This window comes from Phalacrocorax aristotelis, chromosome 1, assembly GCF_949628215.1.
Source record: "Phalacrocorax aristotelis chromosome 1, bGulAri2.1, whole genome shotgun sequence".
NCBI classification, from domain to species: domain Eukaryota; kingdom Metazoa; phylum Chordata; class Aves; order Suliformes; family Phalacrocoracidae; genus Phalacrocorax; species Phalacrocorax aristotelis.
In genome coordinates this window covers 21,577,332-21,593,906 of record NC_134276.1, presented here as the reverse complement: position 1 = coordinate 21,593,906, position 16,575 = coordinate 21,577,332, and the positions used below count along the sequence as shown (strand labels likewise).

The 16,575-nt window shown below is 37.2% G+C and overlaps 1 protein-coding gene across 16 annotated transcripts in view; it reads right to left on the bottom strand.

The window, feature by feature from the left end:
• SGCG (sarcoglycan gamma) overlaps window positions 1–16,575 on the bottom strand; it is a 144,611-nt gene that overhangs the window by 57,502 nt on the left and 70,534 nt on the right. For 9 of the 16 annotated variants that reach the window (XM_075083604.1, XM_075083613.1, XM_075083594.1 and 6 more), the window contains 2 exons: window positions 4,533–4,619; window positions 497–598 (listed from right to left, as the gene is read on the bottom strand). In XM_075083604.1, coding sequence (XP_074939705.1) covers window positions 497–598; window positions 4,533–4,619 — 189 coding nt within the window. The remainder of the gene's footprint in view (window positions 1–496; window positions 599–4,532; window positions 4,620–16,575) is intronic. The other 7 variants (XM_075083718.1, XM_075083656.1, XM_075083692.1 and 4 more) reach the window with 1 other exon arrangement.

The following is a 16,575-nucleotide window of genomic DNA, read 5'->3' as shown; positions in this document are numbered from 1 at the left end:
TATAAATATATAAATATATAAAGATATCATCCATATTGTCCTAGAAGTGACAAAACCTGAACGTATTAGAGAAATTGTAACTTTTCCAGTAAGATCCATTAATTTTAGAGATTTTTAAACTATTCTGTAACTGATGAATAAACAAAGCAAGCAGTTTCACAGGGAAGCCTGCATTAAAAATTAATCTCAGTAAAAATAATGAACAACTTTCTACACACTCCTAAAATTTCAGTATTGCTTATATACAATGACCTATATAATTCCTTTTGAGCTATTTCTTAACACATGCCTAAGAGAAAAAAGTTAATTCTGCCATAGTATCAGAACATTGACCTAATGATCATGATTGCAAGATATGCAAATATATGTGTGTATACACATATATACACACACATCTATATATATTTCCATGACAGGTGCCTGGAATTTGCCTAAATTCAACTGTTGATAAGTGCATTAATTTTATTTTAGCATTACTGAAAGATTATCTGCTTACCACTCGAGAATGGATTTCTTTGGCATAAAGAGGGAATAAGAATTCTGACTCCCCTTCCAGACGAAGGCCTTCTTTTGTAACACGCAGGTGTCCCATTCCAGTCTAAGGAGAAGATGCAACAATTATGCACATTTTATTATTGTTGCTGTACTCGTTTTTTGTTCTTTTCATAAACTCAGAATTTCCAGGGCTGCCTGCCTCCAGTCTATTCATAAAGATACTCATACTATTGCACCTAAAATTTTGAGAATTCCTCATTTCTTCCAGAAGTACTTTTCTTTAAGAAATTGTAGCTTTCAAGAAAAAGTTAGTAAAGTGGGTTTTTTTGTTGTTGTTGTGGAAAATATATAATATTACAGTCATTAACTTAAAAAGAAATGCATTTTTATTGGCTGTGCTGAAATACTCTTTGTACTTGCCTTCTAAAAATGTCATGAACAACAAACTTTTACATGAGTACTCACATAAAACGAACCTTACGTTAACATCTCAAGGTTTATTCTATCAATAATGAATTTTACATGGAATATAATACTTCTAAGCCTATTAAAGAGACAAAGGGATTTTCATTTGCTTCCATTTTCAGCAATTCTTATTAATTAATTTTTCAATCCTTGGTTTATTTTTTTCTCCTCTAATTGTAGGTCCAGGCTCTATATCTCGCACTGTCATCTTCCTTTCTCTCTGTCACCTCTTGTCAGTTTTTGTACCTTCCTTATTCTTAGTTGCTCCCTGATTTTAGCCCAGTTGTGCTTTCCAGCCTGTATCTTATTTTATTGTTTTTACTTTCTTTCATCATTATCATAGAACTGATAATGTGAAAAATGAGTAAGGAATTTCTTCAGTAAGTACACCTAAGGACTTGAAGGCTTCAGCTGAAATATCACAGGTATTTAGCTAATTTGTAAAGGATTTGCCCCCGCCGCACACCACCCTGCCCCCCCCCAAAGTGACAGAAAGCTTAGCAAAAAAATTTGCGGCCTTACAGCTCAGCCACATGGAAAATATTTCACGTCAACTGCCTCAAACTACATGGGGGGTGTGTGTGTGGAGTGGGGGCTAAACAATAAACAATAAATCCAAAAAGTATTTTCACTCCAAATATTTTTCCTGTTCTGCACGTAAGAAGAGATACATGACAGGCCACCGTTGATACATCAATAACCTGTTCATCTAATGACTTATGCCTACTACCGAAAAAAGCTGTAACTTTTAGAGACTGTAATCATTTTCAGATGTGTTAAGTTCTCACCAATGAGATAAATGTATTTTATACACAAGCAATGCACAAATACATACATACACAAATAATACTAAACAACATATCTAACCCACCTTCAGTGAAAAATTGTAGCTATTTTAACAGGCTTGAAGAGAGACAAAGAGAGAAACAAGCCTTGCTTGAATTCCATAAGGTAAGAAATATTGATGTCAGCAGTTCACTCCACTGGAGAGTACAACTGTGATTCCTCCTCAGCAAGGATTTATTTCAGGAAAGAGGGTTTTAGAATAGCTATTTATGGAATCTGTTATTCAGTGTCAAATATTTTACTGCTTTGAAATATATAATGTACTGACTTTTCTCAGTGGAAGTAAACACAATTTCTAAATTCTAGACCATTGCAAAGCCTTTATAAAGTACCTACTATATAGTATTGCATCTCATGAGGCAAAAGTAAAACAATACCTATGATGAGCCCCCCCATAGCTTTCATAATCACAATTCCTAGGCAGCATTGAGTGATTTAGAGATATGTTTTTCTAATGAAGACTATGGAAAGTTTTTTCTAACTTGTAACACAAAACAAAGATCTCTTCAACACTATAAAAACACAAGTTTTAAGACAAACACTTTTGAAAAATATTAGATGAAATATCAGGATATTCTAAAGAAATACCACTAACAAACGGTTCTTATTTAATTAACTAAATTTAGGATCTCATTATTGCTCTGATCTCATGCCTTTTCTCATCAGGTGAAAATAGAGTATATTAGCCATCAGGTTTAAACACAGTTTGCATATTTTTCCTGGAATACAAGGAACTAAATAAACGGTATATTATAGAATAGGTATAAAAATGATACTGAAATTTAAGAAGAAGTAGCAATTAATTCTTGCTCTGAAGCAGATCAGGGAAAATTAACAAATTCCTGGGTGGCAATCTTTATCCTGCCTTTGGCTTTGCCAGGAAAAAAATTTTAGTAGAGGCAAAACCCCTGTAATTTATGTTGAAAAATAAGATTATGAACTTACTCAGCACACGCTTTATAGCAGATTCAGATTTTTCAGCAAAGATTACCCTAAAAATGCTATATAGACAAAGGAATGCCTTTGACATCAAGAGTAATATGCCATGTGACAAAACTTAGCACTTTAACTTATCTCTAAGTTCTTATTTTTCAGTAAATCCAGTTGTATCACTCAGTATTACTTTGAATAAGTATGTCCTGAAGTATGTCCTATTGTCTTCACCAGATATTTCATACAAGCATTGACACAAATCTCACATTCTCACATATTTGAATAAGAGTCTCATTATCCATTGTCATTGACCACTCAGGAAGCGCAAAAACATATGGAAATTTAGACTTGGGTTACCCGCATAAATGACTATCTGTGATGATGAACAGATAAACTCTGCAACATGCTGAACAACAAAAATGTGGTTTTCATATAATGTTCCTTACTTCTATTACCATTGTGACTGCAAGCAATTATTATTTCCCTGGTACCACAATATTTGAGCATCTTAAGATTGTAAACATACTGAGTTATCCAGTACTGTGAGATGGGGAAATTCTATTATCTTCCTTTTATAATTGGCAAATTGAAGTTACATGGAATGTGAAAGAGAGGGATTTAGGATAAACAACCACCCTAATGCACTGAGATCCAATGATAAATTCCATAAAAAGGAGGATTATAATAGTTACACATAAAGTTCTCTCAACACCCACTCTGGTTCTTACATTGACATTTAGGAGAAGCTAATTATTTACTGAGTATTGTGACTTCCTCAGTGATGAACAACCTTGATGCTTTCAGTTTCAAGGATTTGATTCTGTTCCTATTGAAACCACTAAATAAAAAATATTTCTATTGACTTGAGGAAAGGGTCCAAATTTCAGTTAGACGTGGATTTTGATGCAGTTATACAATAAGCTATTGATTAGGAGAAAAGAAGTGCTTCATTAAACATAGTAGATGTACGGCAAGTCTGGACTCCTGTTATCCTAGTGGTGGCGACTGTCACTGCGTGAGTGTGCTGGCCCTGAGCTGTAACACATTCTTGTGCATGTGACCCTGAGGCTCATGTTTTCTAATTCATCAAAGCCTTCAGTGAGATAGGGACTGAGCTGCACAGAAGAGGAGGATGAAGCGGCATCTCTGTAGGCACTGAGCAAATTCTGTTACTGCTGCAAGGAGTTGACTGGCATGGGAATTACTGGCAGCTGCCAAACCCTGATGCATCAAAGATGCGACTTAGCATTAGCGTTCACAAAGGCGTGACTGGTTTTACTTTCAAAACTGCTAGGCAGATTCTGATCGGAGTAACAGGATGTCTTCAGCTGCAGTAAAAGCATTTTTTTTCTCAGTTGAAAACGCCCTCAAGGAGGTAAGTGCTTGTAGAAACAGAGCCAAGGCCTTCTAAAAGAAATTCAAGCTCTGAGTGGGTTCAAGCCTCATGGAAGTTCAACAAAAGGCTCTTTGATTCAGAAGCAATGTTCTAAAGGATATCTGACAGCTATTCAGTGAATTGTTTACATAGGGATACTCTAAACCACCTGATAAGAGTAGCCACCACTACTAGAATCCTAGGTAAGATTCATCATTCTATGGAGCACCTGGATGGGAGGACCGTCATGATGGGTTATCACTCTTTTAGTCTCCAGACACAATTAATGTAAAATATTTTTCCTCCAAAATAATGGGAAGCAGTTCTGTTCTCCACAAAGCCAGTAGAGAAATGCAGTATGCCCACAAGCTCTGGAAAGGCCTTTAAGTTTCTTTCAGGGGACCATAAGACGGAGTACCTCATCGGGACCAAGAAGTTCCATAAGAAGTTCCAAAATCATACTGATGGTCTGGTGGTATGACCACCTTCTCCTGGCTATGAATATCTGTGTTGAAGAAAATAGAGACATTACTGGATAAAGCAAGTTTGCCAGCGTTGGTGTGGCTAGCGCTAAAGGCCTGTCTTGTTAAAACAGGATGGAAGAACTCTCCCTCTTTCATCCGTTGTCGTAGTGGAACCTGCTACTCTGGCTCATGACCAAGTCCCATGGAAAGAGCTGCACATGGCACATTGCTGTGGAACTGCTACGAGTGGAAGCAAGCAGCTGTAGCTCCAGGGCTCTTGAACTCAGTGACTTGCTCTTAGGCAGCTGAGCCTCATGTCTTTCTCTTACACAGTCAAAAGAGCATCAGATGATACATTTGGGATTTATCTCCCAAACCAATATAATAATGTAGAGGTCTGCTGCTGTAGGCATGTGGCTCTTAAAAATGAGGATGAGGCATGAGGAAATTAATTCAGTTTATTATGAGTATTTCTAGTCACCTACATTCAATCAATAACTGTAACTTGCATTTTCCTTCCAACATAGAAATTGATACACATGGGGCTCACTATAACAGGTCAACTGCTCTTCTTATTCCATCATCACTGTTTCTGCACCTTCTCAGCTTTAGACTCAATTGCAGTCCTCAGACTTCTCTAAACAACAGAATTAAACTTCTGATCTATGCATCAGCTAATAGCTGCATAGGTAGATGTATATTTTCCTCTTTTGGGGAGAAATCAAATACTGGAAAGACAGGCATATCCATACATTAGGATGGTTACAGCAATGAAATCTCTAAGTTGGTCTAAACATTAGCTTTAACATGCACTCAATTCAAATTAATGTAGCTCCTGTCTCAGGAGTTAATAGCATGTTTGACTTGTAATACATGCTCCCTGAATATACAAATTTTCCAAATATTAGAAGTCTGCACATTCTGTAGTTGCTGATTGGGATTGATAATGATATGAACTTCATCATAGGGAGGATGCAGCATCTCCATTCAGATGACACCTTCTCTTACTTATAGGATACTTACATCCTACTTTTAGGCCAACCCAGGGAAAGACCTTGGCAAGTTCAGACCAAGACATCATTTGTTGTGCCCCAAAGCTAGTACAATTAATGGCTTTATAGATCCAGCTTTCACAGCAGTACTTCTTGCAGCAATTACTATTTAGAGAACTTGCTTTGCAAATAAGAGCGTACTGTTTTGTTGAGATAATAGGGCTGTGGGTAGCGATTGTTAAAGAGCAATCAGCAAAACAGGATTGGTAATGAATCTGATGAAACTCTCTGTTTGACTTACAATATCTATTTTGGAGCTAAATACGTGCTTGGTATAATAACATTACTGATGCCTAATCTCATTTTCTGTTGCAAGGACTCTATTTCCTGGGCTCAGAGAAGGTTATCTGAGTCCTCTTCTTAGATGACAGTGGAGTCTTTTCTGTCAAAGACATTGGTCAAATCAGAGCCCTTAGCAACAGCAAACACTCCTGGTATAGAAGTTAGTCTTGCTGGCTTAGGGCTGGACACAGACTAAAAGACCCTTTGCAGAGATGGCTAGAAAGTGGGTAGGTAATATTCCATGATGTAGAAAAGTAGGTGGCCACTTTGAACTCAACAGTTTGGTAAGGAGATGGCTATGAAAGAGGCAAATTCATCATACCACTGACATTTGCTCAGTTTTGATAAGATTTCTTTCATAGAACAGGATTAATATTTAAGATTAATACTTTCAAGATATTTTCAGGTTCTCTTTGTCTTGATGTATAGAATAACAGACTTTTTAAGTAAAGAAAGGTATTAATTACAACATGTATTACTCAAGAGGAAAAAAAGATTCTCAAAAGAGATTCAGTTCCAGCTTATTTTCTTGTTTGACAAGGACCAAATTCTGTCTCTGGTTCTGTACTTCACAGACATGTCAAAGCTCAGTAATACTGGGCTAATAAAAATGCCATTAGATTTGGCATTACATCTCCTGTGGCCGATTTACTCAACATTAGCAAAACATACTGCTACTCCCACTGCCAACATATATTTATTCAGGAATTGAGTTTTTATAAGTTGGCTAATTTATTATATTAACATTTGTAATTATGCAACTCAGCTAAAGAAATGGAATAAAATATTTTCCTTTGGTAAGTAAAGATTGTCAAAAGGATTTTCTTCAGAACAACAGTGCATGATGTTCATTTCTTTAATTCCTCTGAGGAATATTCCTGGATATTTGCATGGTGTATATGATTACACAGTCTATGTATTGATTCAATATTGCAAATCCTATAATTTGTACTAGGGGACATTTCATCTTATGGTCTCAGTGCGCTATGCCTTGTGTAAGCACACAGCAAGCACCTCTATCCTGACAGAATTTGTCAAGATGACAAAAATGTGTGATGAAAAAAGGACAAAGAGATGTTGTATCCCTCACAAAGCACTGTTGAAGAAGTCTACAGCTCTGTGTGAAAGGAATGAATTAATATTTTACCTTATGTTTTTTCTTGCAACTATCATGCAAATTTATTTTAAAATTATATTATCATATTAAATAGCAACCACTGCAGTATATTGCAATTAAGAACAAATCATCTCCAATAACAACCCAACCTCATTTTGAATTACCCAGCCTTGCCCTTATCTTAGTAGAACTGATTAAATAAAGTTTAAGAGCAGAGCTTTGGTTACCTTTGATAAATGCCATAATGACCATGTTTATTCATAGCACAAAAATTTATAGTGACCACAGAGACTTTATGCATAAAAATATAATCACCTACTATGATGCTATAAGTGCATTTTTGTAACTTTATCAAGGAAAAATGGAAAACAAATCTTTTCAATTTTCCCTATAGTGCATCACAGCACATCTACTCTAGCACTGACAATAATATAAGCTTTAAAACAGTGGTGTAAATATATGCTATGCATCAGTGAAATGGGAGCTTAACATATATTGGCACAAATTAATTATACAAGAAACCTAAAAAGTAACAGCAATGACAAAGAAATGAAATATAAAGTTGGAAAGGGTAAGAGCTTTGTTGAAAGGTGAAGGATGAAAACTGTTCATAGAATCATTGAATCATAGAATGTCCTGAGTTGGAAGGACCCACAAGGATCACCAGGTCCAACTCCTGTCCCTGCACAGGACAACCCCAAAATTCACACCATGTCTCTGAGGGCATTGTCCAAGTGCTTCTTGAACAGCGTCAGGCTCGGCGCCGTGCCTGCCTCCCTGGGGAGCCTGTTCCAGTGCTCCACCACCCTCTGGGTGAAGAACCTTTTCCTAATATCCAACCTAAACCTCCACTGGCACATCTTCCTGCCATTCCCTCAGGTCCTGGATTGGATTACTTTTAGAATTTTTGACAATTTCCAATCCATGTCCTACTCCAAAGCCAGGACCTGATCATACAATATCTAATTATTTATCTGGTTAAAGATGAAACACGAAAATTTTGAAAAGCAGAACAACACTCTTTTGTGCTGATGAAATAAAATTTTCAACATAAAAGTTCAGGAGAAAGTTTTAGGGCAATTCATGTATTTCCCAGCACAGGTAATGAGGAGTTTTTAATTCAATTACATTTTAATTCTACATTAATTATTATTACACTTCATTCGATTACATTTTACCCACAGTTTTATGTATACAGAAATATATATTTGGAAAAGTTTAGTAAGCAGTCAGTACAGCTGTATCTTAGGCAACTTAAGAATGGAGAAACATGAATTCTCGTAATCGTTTTGTCTGAGCAGACTTGAAGGTGCAGACAAGGCTTTTAACTGAAAGACATTTCCAAATCTAAAAAATAAATACTTTAAAATATATGAGACCATTGTTAAGATGAACAGAGAATATATATGGAGATGCCACCTGGACACTCACTGAAGAGGAAGCGGGACAACTATTAGAACAAAAAGTGAATAGACAAAACAGGTGATGGAGGTTTTGGGTTATTAAGGAAGTAAAGGTGTGAAGATCTGACACAGAACCGTAGGCCTTTGAGGAGCAAGAACCAAGGACTTTACATTTACGTCTGTGGACAGGGCATGTACGTTTCATAAACTGAAGGACTAACAATGGGGAAATGTATGCTAGATAATAAGGAATGGAAGAAATTGTAGGAGTGGTCATGTGCTTCTAGAATTTACAGGCTTGGGGATTTGTAAAAACAGTAGTAAGGCTACTAGTGAGATCTTTAACACATATCTCAAAGTCTTGAAAGACCTGCAAAGAACCACAGAAACCACTGGATTTCTTGTTAGTTAACACCAAGGGAAACAAAACTGGTGTACAGCTTAACCATAGCCTATGGTATGATTCTTCTGAAGAATGGTACACCCAATTCTGACTCTGTCTTCTACCTAAACCTGTAGGGAAACAGTTTCTGTGTGGGGTAAGACAGGGAATCAGTTAAACAACAGAACTTCAAAGGTATAATTCAATATTAATACTTCTGAAATTGTCTGGCAGCCAGATCTGTACGTTTTAGGAGAATGGACTCCTAAGTTTGGATTAAACTTATCAAAACCTGTATCTGTTTAATGGGAAACTGCTTGTTACAGAATATTTATTGTCTTTTCCTATTGTCGTGCTCACAGGTCCCAAACTGGATGGAGGCCCTGTTCTGCTAGACATCGCAGAAACACACAGAAGGTATTCATTAGCTGCAAGTACTAACACGACAGACAACAGATGAACTGGAATATGACATACGAATTATTTAAACAAGTGTATGTCTTAGGGAGCCGCCATTTGAGAACAGTGGTTACTTTTCTGTTTCACTGATTTCTAACAGAGCTTGGCAGGTTCAGGTCATTTTAGTGTCAATCTCAAAAGCGACACATCCTAAGAATCCCACGTAGAAAAACAGCAGTTGAGGAACTCTGCATAGTGAATGTTTCCAATGAGATGGCTGGATTTGGTACATGAATGTATGTGCAATGTACATCTATGCAATATATGCAATAAATATATGCATATATGCAATGCAATGTATTAAACTCAAGTTGTTTTTCTCAATTTCTACTTCAGTAGGCTGGGTTTCACTCTGGGTACTAAACTGCAGAGTAGATGCACACCACAGCGTGTCCCTCATCACCTGTGTCAGCACCCCTCTGGGAAAGTGGATTCTGAGCAGGAAGGGGCCTGCAGGCATCACTCCTGTAAGCACTTGGGCACCTGAAATCAGGGGTGGAGCTCACATGCAGGCAAGGTGCCATCAAGGTGTGCACTTTGATTCAGGCACTGGGAAGTCCCTGGGTCCCACATTTTGGAAATGCTATTTTTTGTCAGTGTCCTCAACTTCAACAATTCTGTGTCAACTTACATTATTCTAAGAAATGTTACAGTAAATTTTCACTGAGTATGTGAATCTCCGTAACTATTGTTGTGTAAATGATGATCTAAATATATATAAAAAGTTTTTAGGTAGATTTAACCTCTTCTATGAAATCAGTTGATAGCATTAGAAAAAAAAATAGACTAAGTTTCATGGACAGAGACCTTTTTCAGGGCACACTTGAGCTACACAAACTGTAAATTTCACCAGCTCTATAATTCCTATTTCCTATTTCCTACCTTAGAACAGCTCTGCTTGCTCCTGGGAGCAAAAATATGTGCCAAAAAAACCAGGAAAATGTGCAGTTGAACGTTACCGGTTGTGTCTGGGCTCAGAACCCATGAGACAGACCATGAAATCTGACCATGTACATCAGACCATGAAATCTGAACACCTGGTTTTCCTTTGGCAGAGGGTCTGCCAAGAGCAGCCTCATTTACGTTTCCTCATACAACTTCAAACAAGCAAAGAAGAATCAGGAGCTGCAGTCAAGCCCTCATGAGCTCATCTGTCCACAGTTCTTAAATTTGCATGTACACTACAATCTCACTGTACTCAGATTTTTTGAAGCTCTTTATCAATATTATAAATTATTCCAACAGCAAACTTAGATTTTTTTCATTTAAACAAGTGTTCTTCCACACTTTCACATACTCATGATTTGATTTATAATATAATTCAGAATAATCAAATACTAAAGACAATACGTTATATACATATGTGTGGGAGTACATATAACACTACTGATAAGTCTTATTTTCTTTGATAACAGCTTTTCTACAGTATGTATCTCAATGTCTTTCTTTTCAACCATTGCTCTTTGCATAAAATATTTAAATATTGACCATCTGAGAGAGACAATGGGAGTGACTGTGGCCTGGTTGGAGACAAATTATATTTAACTTAATGGAAAAACAGCAAAATACAGCTGTTCAGGATTATTCAGAGTAGAAACTATGGAAAATTGGTGTTCTCACATAAAAATATTTTAGTGAAAATTAGATGGAGAATTTTTGAATAATTAAATATTTTATTTCATTTGAGTATTAAAAAATGTAACATTCTCAAAATGGCAACTAAATCCATGGAGCATACACTGTTAATCATAAAATGCATGGAAAGGCTGTACAAGTTCATTAGTGCATGTCTTTGCAGTGGAGAACTCTTGCTGTGAATGAGTGTTCTTTACCACACATTTTTATTGCTGTCTAGTCTGGTTTTAAATGTTCCAAATGATTGGGCATCTCCAATTTAATAAGGCATGCTATTACACAGTCTAGTAAATCTCACTGTCAGAAAGTGTTACTTGATTTTCAGTTAAAATTTTGCTTTCTTTATTCATCACATTCCTACCTTCGTATGTTTCATATTTCCTTAAGTAATTCCCTCCATCCTCGGTGCCTGAATTTGTCAAGTGCTTAAATAGTTGTTTACACAAGTATTTGATTATATAATTGGTTAATTTATTTCAAAATACATCTAACATTTATAGATCTAGACCAGTATCATTATTAGCCAACAAATGTGTATATATAGTAAAATTATATAGTTAGCTTTTCAACATTTTCTTATACAATTAAAAATAAATAAATTGATACTCTCTTATAGAAAACTTTGAAAAATAATTTAAAATAATTTTTGATACTTTGTCTATATTATTAACTGCCCATAAGAATCCAAGAAGATTAACAGAGTGGTACGTCTGTGATAATATTCTCTGGGACCAGGTGTATGGGTAGAGCACTCACAATTACAAGTAAACCAAAAGAAGAAAATACCTGTGAATAATATTTGGAAAATCCTGTATTTGTCTAACTGTAGCAATTGTCATATTTATTCCAGTGCCAGAAGTACATGTGCATAAAAGAGAAACTGGAAGTAAAGGTCACACTCTAGTCTAAATGTGCAGAGACCTTCCTGATTATCATCGCCTATGTCTGTATGTTCAGCTGAAGTGCAGGCATGAGAGCAGGATAAACATTTGTCCTGTTCTTAGAAGAACCAGCTTAGAATACACATTGATCGACTGGACATTTTGTGCTTGGCCCTTCATTCATGATAAGGTGATTCACAGGTTGTTCTTTCCTCTTGTAAGTGACTCAGACCCAAGTAAGGTTTCACGTTGATGGCAGGAGAACATGGGATTGAGTGCAGATTCAAATCATGTTTGACTGCATCTAAAACTGTAACGACCCGCCTACCCCTCTTACTCACACTGTGCTTCAATTTTTGTGTCAGAGAAAAAACAGTGCTACATGCCAAACTCCACACTGGAGAAAGGCAACTAGTTATCCTGGGGAACACTCCTGTTTCATGACTGTCTGTCCTTGTCAACATGAAATACAGCACACTTGCCATGACCTTTCTTATTCTTGGAGACCGTGATAGCTGTGGCATCCACTAAACCCATGGAAACATGAGTTCCTCCATCAGAGGCTAAAAAAGGTTAGGAATGATCCTTGGCACGTGACTGTTCCTGGTGTTATGATAATGTAGCATAACTTAAATGATATCATAACAATTGATGTGAGGTTTCTGAACAAGATTTGCTAGTGCATCAGAGATGGTAATCATCTAATCAGGGGCATTTTTCACACCTGAGTTTTAGAGTATGTCCTGGTTTTAGCTGGGATAGAGTTAATTTTCTTCACTGCAGCTGGCATAGTGCTGTGCTTTGGACTTGGTAGGAAAATAATGTTGATAACACACCGATGTTTCGGTTGTTGCTGGGTAGTGCTTGTACTAGTCAAGGACTTTTCCAGCCTCCCATGCTCTGCCTGGTGCGCAAGAACCCGGGAGGGGAGGGGGCACAGCTAAGAGAGCGGATTCAAACTGGACAAAGGGATATTCCATATCATGTAACGTCATGCCCAGTATATTAACTGTGGGGAGCTGGCCAGGGATGGTGACAGTCACAGCTCGAGGACCGGCAGCATCAGTTGGCGGGTGGTGAGCGGTCACATCACTTGTTGTTTGGTGTTTGGTTTTTTTTCCCCCCTCCTCCTGAGGGTTCATCTCTCTGTCTCTCTCTCTCTCTCTCGTTATTTTCTTGTTCATTATATTATTAATATTATTATTATTACTGTTTTATTGTAATTATTAAACTGTTCTTAGCTCAACCTGTGAGTTTTCTTACTTTGGCCCTTCTGATTCTCCCTCCCACCCCACAGGGCTGTGGGGAGTGAGTGAGCGGCTCTGTGGTATTCAGTTGCTGACTGGGGCTAAACCACAACAGAGAACTAGCATGACAATCTATGAAATGCAATAGTGACCTGAAAGTTTTGGTCTAAGTCTTCACTGATTACAGTGTTGACACAATGGGTCAGTATTATGGGTGAAGTCCTGAGGACATGAGTACTAATTCTCTATGTGATAGCAGGGTAGGACAGCTAAAGATTGTTACATTCAGGAGAAAATGTGAAATCAGTCTCATGAACTTTGTTTTCTCTAAGGAATATAAAGATAATAGAAAAGTAAAAATTCAAAATGAAAAAAAAACCCTCAGAAATCACTGAGGCAGCAATGCAAGCAAAAGATTATAGTTGTGAAATTACATCAGTTATGTAACAAACTGAGAAGCCAAATACCTCTTGTTAATGCCTCCTACTGAGCAGCTAATCTCTAGAAAGCTTTCAGAGGCTCAATGTTTTGTAAAACACTGTTATACAGATTAGCTCAACACTGTCCAACTCTTCCAAATTGTTTGCCAGTCGTGCAGCCTTCTAGAGGCATGGGAGATACTTAAATAATTTAAGAATCAAATTCCAAAATACAGATCCTTAAAAGTCCTGCTCCCTTGTCCAAGTGACCTAGGCATACTAATACTCTTGCAGTTAAACTACCTGATCACCATTGGACATGAACACAATCAAAATCTCGTAAGTGACCATGTTATGAATAAAGTCTACAAGGATAAAGAGGGGCCACGTGAAGAGGTACTGATGTCCTTTTACATAAGAAGAAGCAGTTGCAGGACTCAACTGGGTTGTAGCACTCCCAGGTTAAAATTCCTCCCTCCTTTCCCTGGGAAAATCTAATCTTATATGTTCTCCCAGAGATCCATGCTCTAACCAACAGATTATAGTACATTTGATGCTGGAAATATTTTACTCTCTCTTTTTGTAGTTTGTTCTACTTCACATAAATTCATTAAATATTAATTGGAGCAGAAGCGACAACAGAAGGTTCTGGCTCCAAGGCGAGTGCTGTAGTCATCTGACAGCTAAAGCATGCATTACCTCCACCCAATAAAAATGAACTTTTTCCATATAAATAAAAAAAGTTTCAATTAGAAAGACTGAGAAATGCCCATTCTATATTCTATAACACAATAAGGAAAAGAACAATGACAGTGAGTATTCTTGCATTCAACATATTCCATATTTTTCTAGTTAAATATTTCAGGATCTGATAGTGTCTAGAAGGGTGAATTTTCATCTCATATGATCGCATCTAGACTATTACAACTGATGGCCTTGAAATTAAAATGTTCTACGCTAAGAGTCAGTGGACTATTTTATAATTACAGTCATTTTAATCAATTAAGACAACAAGGTAAAAAAGGAATATGTCTTTTCCTGTGAAGCATTTATCTTCTCTTTGTCAGAAGCATAAGAAAGATTAATAATGAGTTTTTCAGAAGAAATCACTAGTGTAATATTATTTATAGGAAAAAAGATATTATCTCTTGGCAACATCAGATGGCCAACCACTGACAAAACTTCTTAAAAACAAAAATTATACTAAAGTTTGTCAATATCTCTCTTCTGTTGGGAGGCTCAAAACTGGAGGCTGTATTATATGCATGCTCTAATGAGTGCTGTGTAAAGGGAGAGAATCACTTCCCATGGTCTCTGGCTCTGCCCCTGTTCACAAAGCCCAGGAAGTTCTTGGCCTTCATCGCTGCCAGGGGCACTTCTGGCTGATGCTCAGCTTGCTGCCCACCAAACCCCAGGGCCTTCTCCACAGAGCTGCCCCCAGCCAGGCAGAACCAGCCTGTGCTGGTGCCAGGGACCAGGAGCAGGACTTTGCATTTGTCTTTCTTGAATTTCATAAGGTTGGACATCCCTCCAGCCTGTCAAGGCTCCTCTGAATGTCGGCCTGAGCCTTGAAAGCTTTGAATGGTACCCCCAAATTGGTATTATCTGCAAACTTGGTGAGTAAGCATTCTGCCACCTCTTCTCAGTCATTGATAAAGTTGTTAAAAAGGACCAGTCTCAGGATAGACCCCTGCAACACTTATTACTGGCCTCCATGTAGATTTCAATACATTAGTAACTACCTTCGGAGTCTGCCTTCGGAGTTTAACTTATCTGGTTGTCCACCCTTCATGGCTGTAATGTCCTAACTAGGGTACAAGAATATTGTGGGAGAGTGTTAAAAGACTTGCTCAAGTCAAGGTAAATAATATCTTGTGCCCTCCCATTGTCTGTAATTCCAGACATTTTATCAGAGAAATAATCATATTGGTTGGGCATCCTTCACCCTTGGTAAATCCATGCTGACTGCTCCCCATTACCTTATTTTCCTTCATGGGCCTTGAAATGTCTTCCAAGAGGACTTGCTCCATCATTTTCCCAAGGACTGAAGTGAGGCTGCACAGCATTGAAGTTCCCCTCTTTCAGACCTATTGGACCCTTCAGAATGGTTCACAGGACTTCTGACATCCTCATCCTGTTGCAGCCCTAAATCCCTCAAGATTCCTAGTTTCCAAACTCTTAGGACTAGCAGACTGCTTTAGTTCTCAGAAAGCCTCAGTATGTTAAAAACAAAATCTGGAATTTGCATTTCATGCAAAATTTTGACGTGTTATGTCCAGGGCAAAAAAAACAACCTCCAGTTTTTTCCAAATTTCTGATTTTCATGCAAAACTAATTTTAGTTTTTAAGTTACTCTATCTCACCTTATTCACCAAGCTGAAGGCATAATTATTTGATTCTGTCTTCTCAAAAACAGCTGAATATAATGAATCCACAGCTTTCTTCTCTCACCCCCCAAAAAACTTTAGACCCTGTTGCCCTAAACTCCAGGAGAGAAAAAGAAAATAAGAATGAGACATAACTGATACCTGTGAATCAATCTGCACAACCTGGGGATGCTCATATATTATGCAACTGAAGTAGTATGAGAAAAGGAATATATTCTCTGTTCAGGTTGTTCCCTTTTAGACTAGATATTAAGAAATGAAATTAAATTCTCTTCGGTTTAGTCATGTTCATTTAATGCTGAAGGCCTCTCAAACAATGGAGTGTAGAAAAGTTTGTTTTTCACCATCCTTCCAAATTTCTACAAGGAGGTTGAAATCTATTAATCTTGCAGCGTATCTATGTCTGGTTCCTGTTCTCCTGTACCAGCTTAGCTTGTTTGCTAGTATTTATCACACTGCTTGTTTTTTTGGGTTGAGCCAGAAGATGTGTGCATGGATTAATTCTATGACAGAACTTGTCAAAGCTCTGTTAATAATTTCATTATTATTTTAATTGGATCGATGAATAGACATAGCATGTGATTTTTATATACTGCAAGGTATTATTTAATGGAAGATTTAAGGACGCTTTACAGAAAAATAAAACAATTTTTATCCTACAAAAGAAACTTTGTTGTCTAAATAACAACTTTGTCAACTTTGAGTGGGTTTATGAAAGGGCTGTGTTATAAAA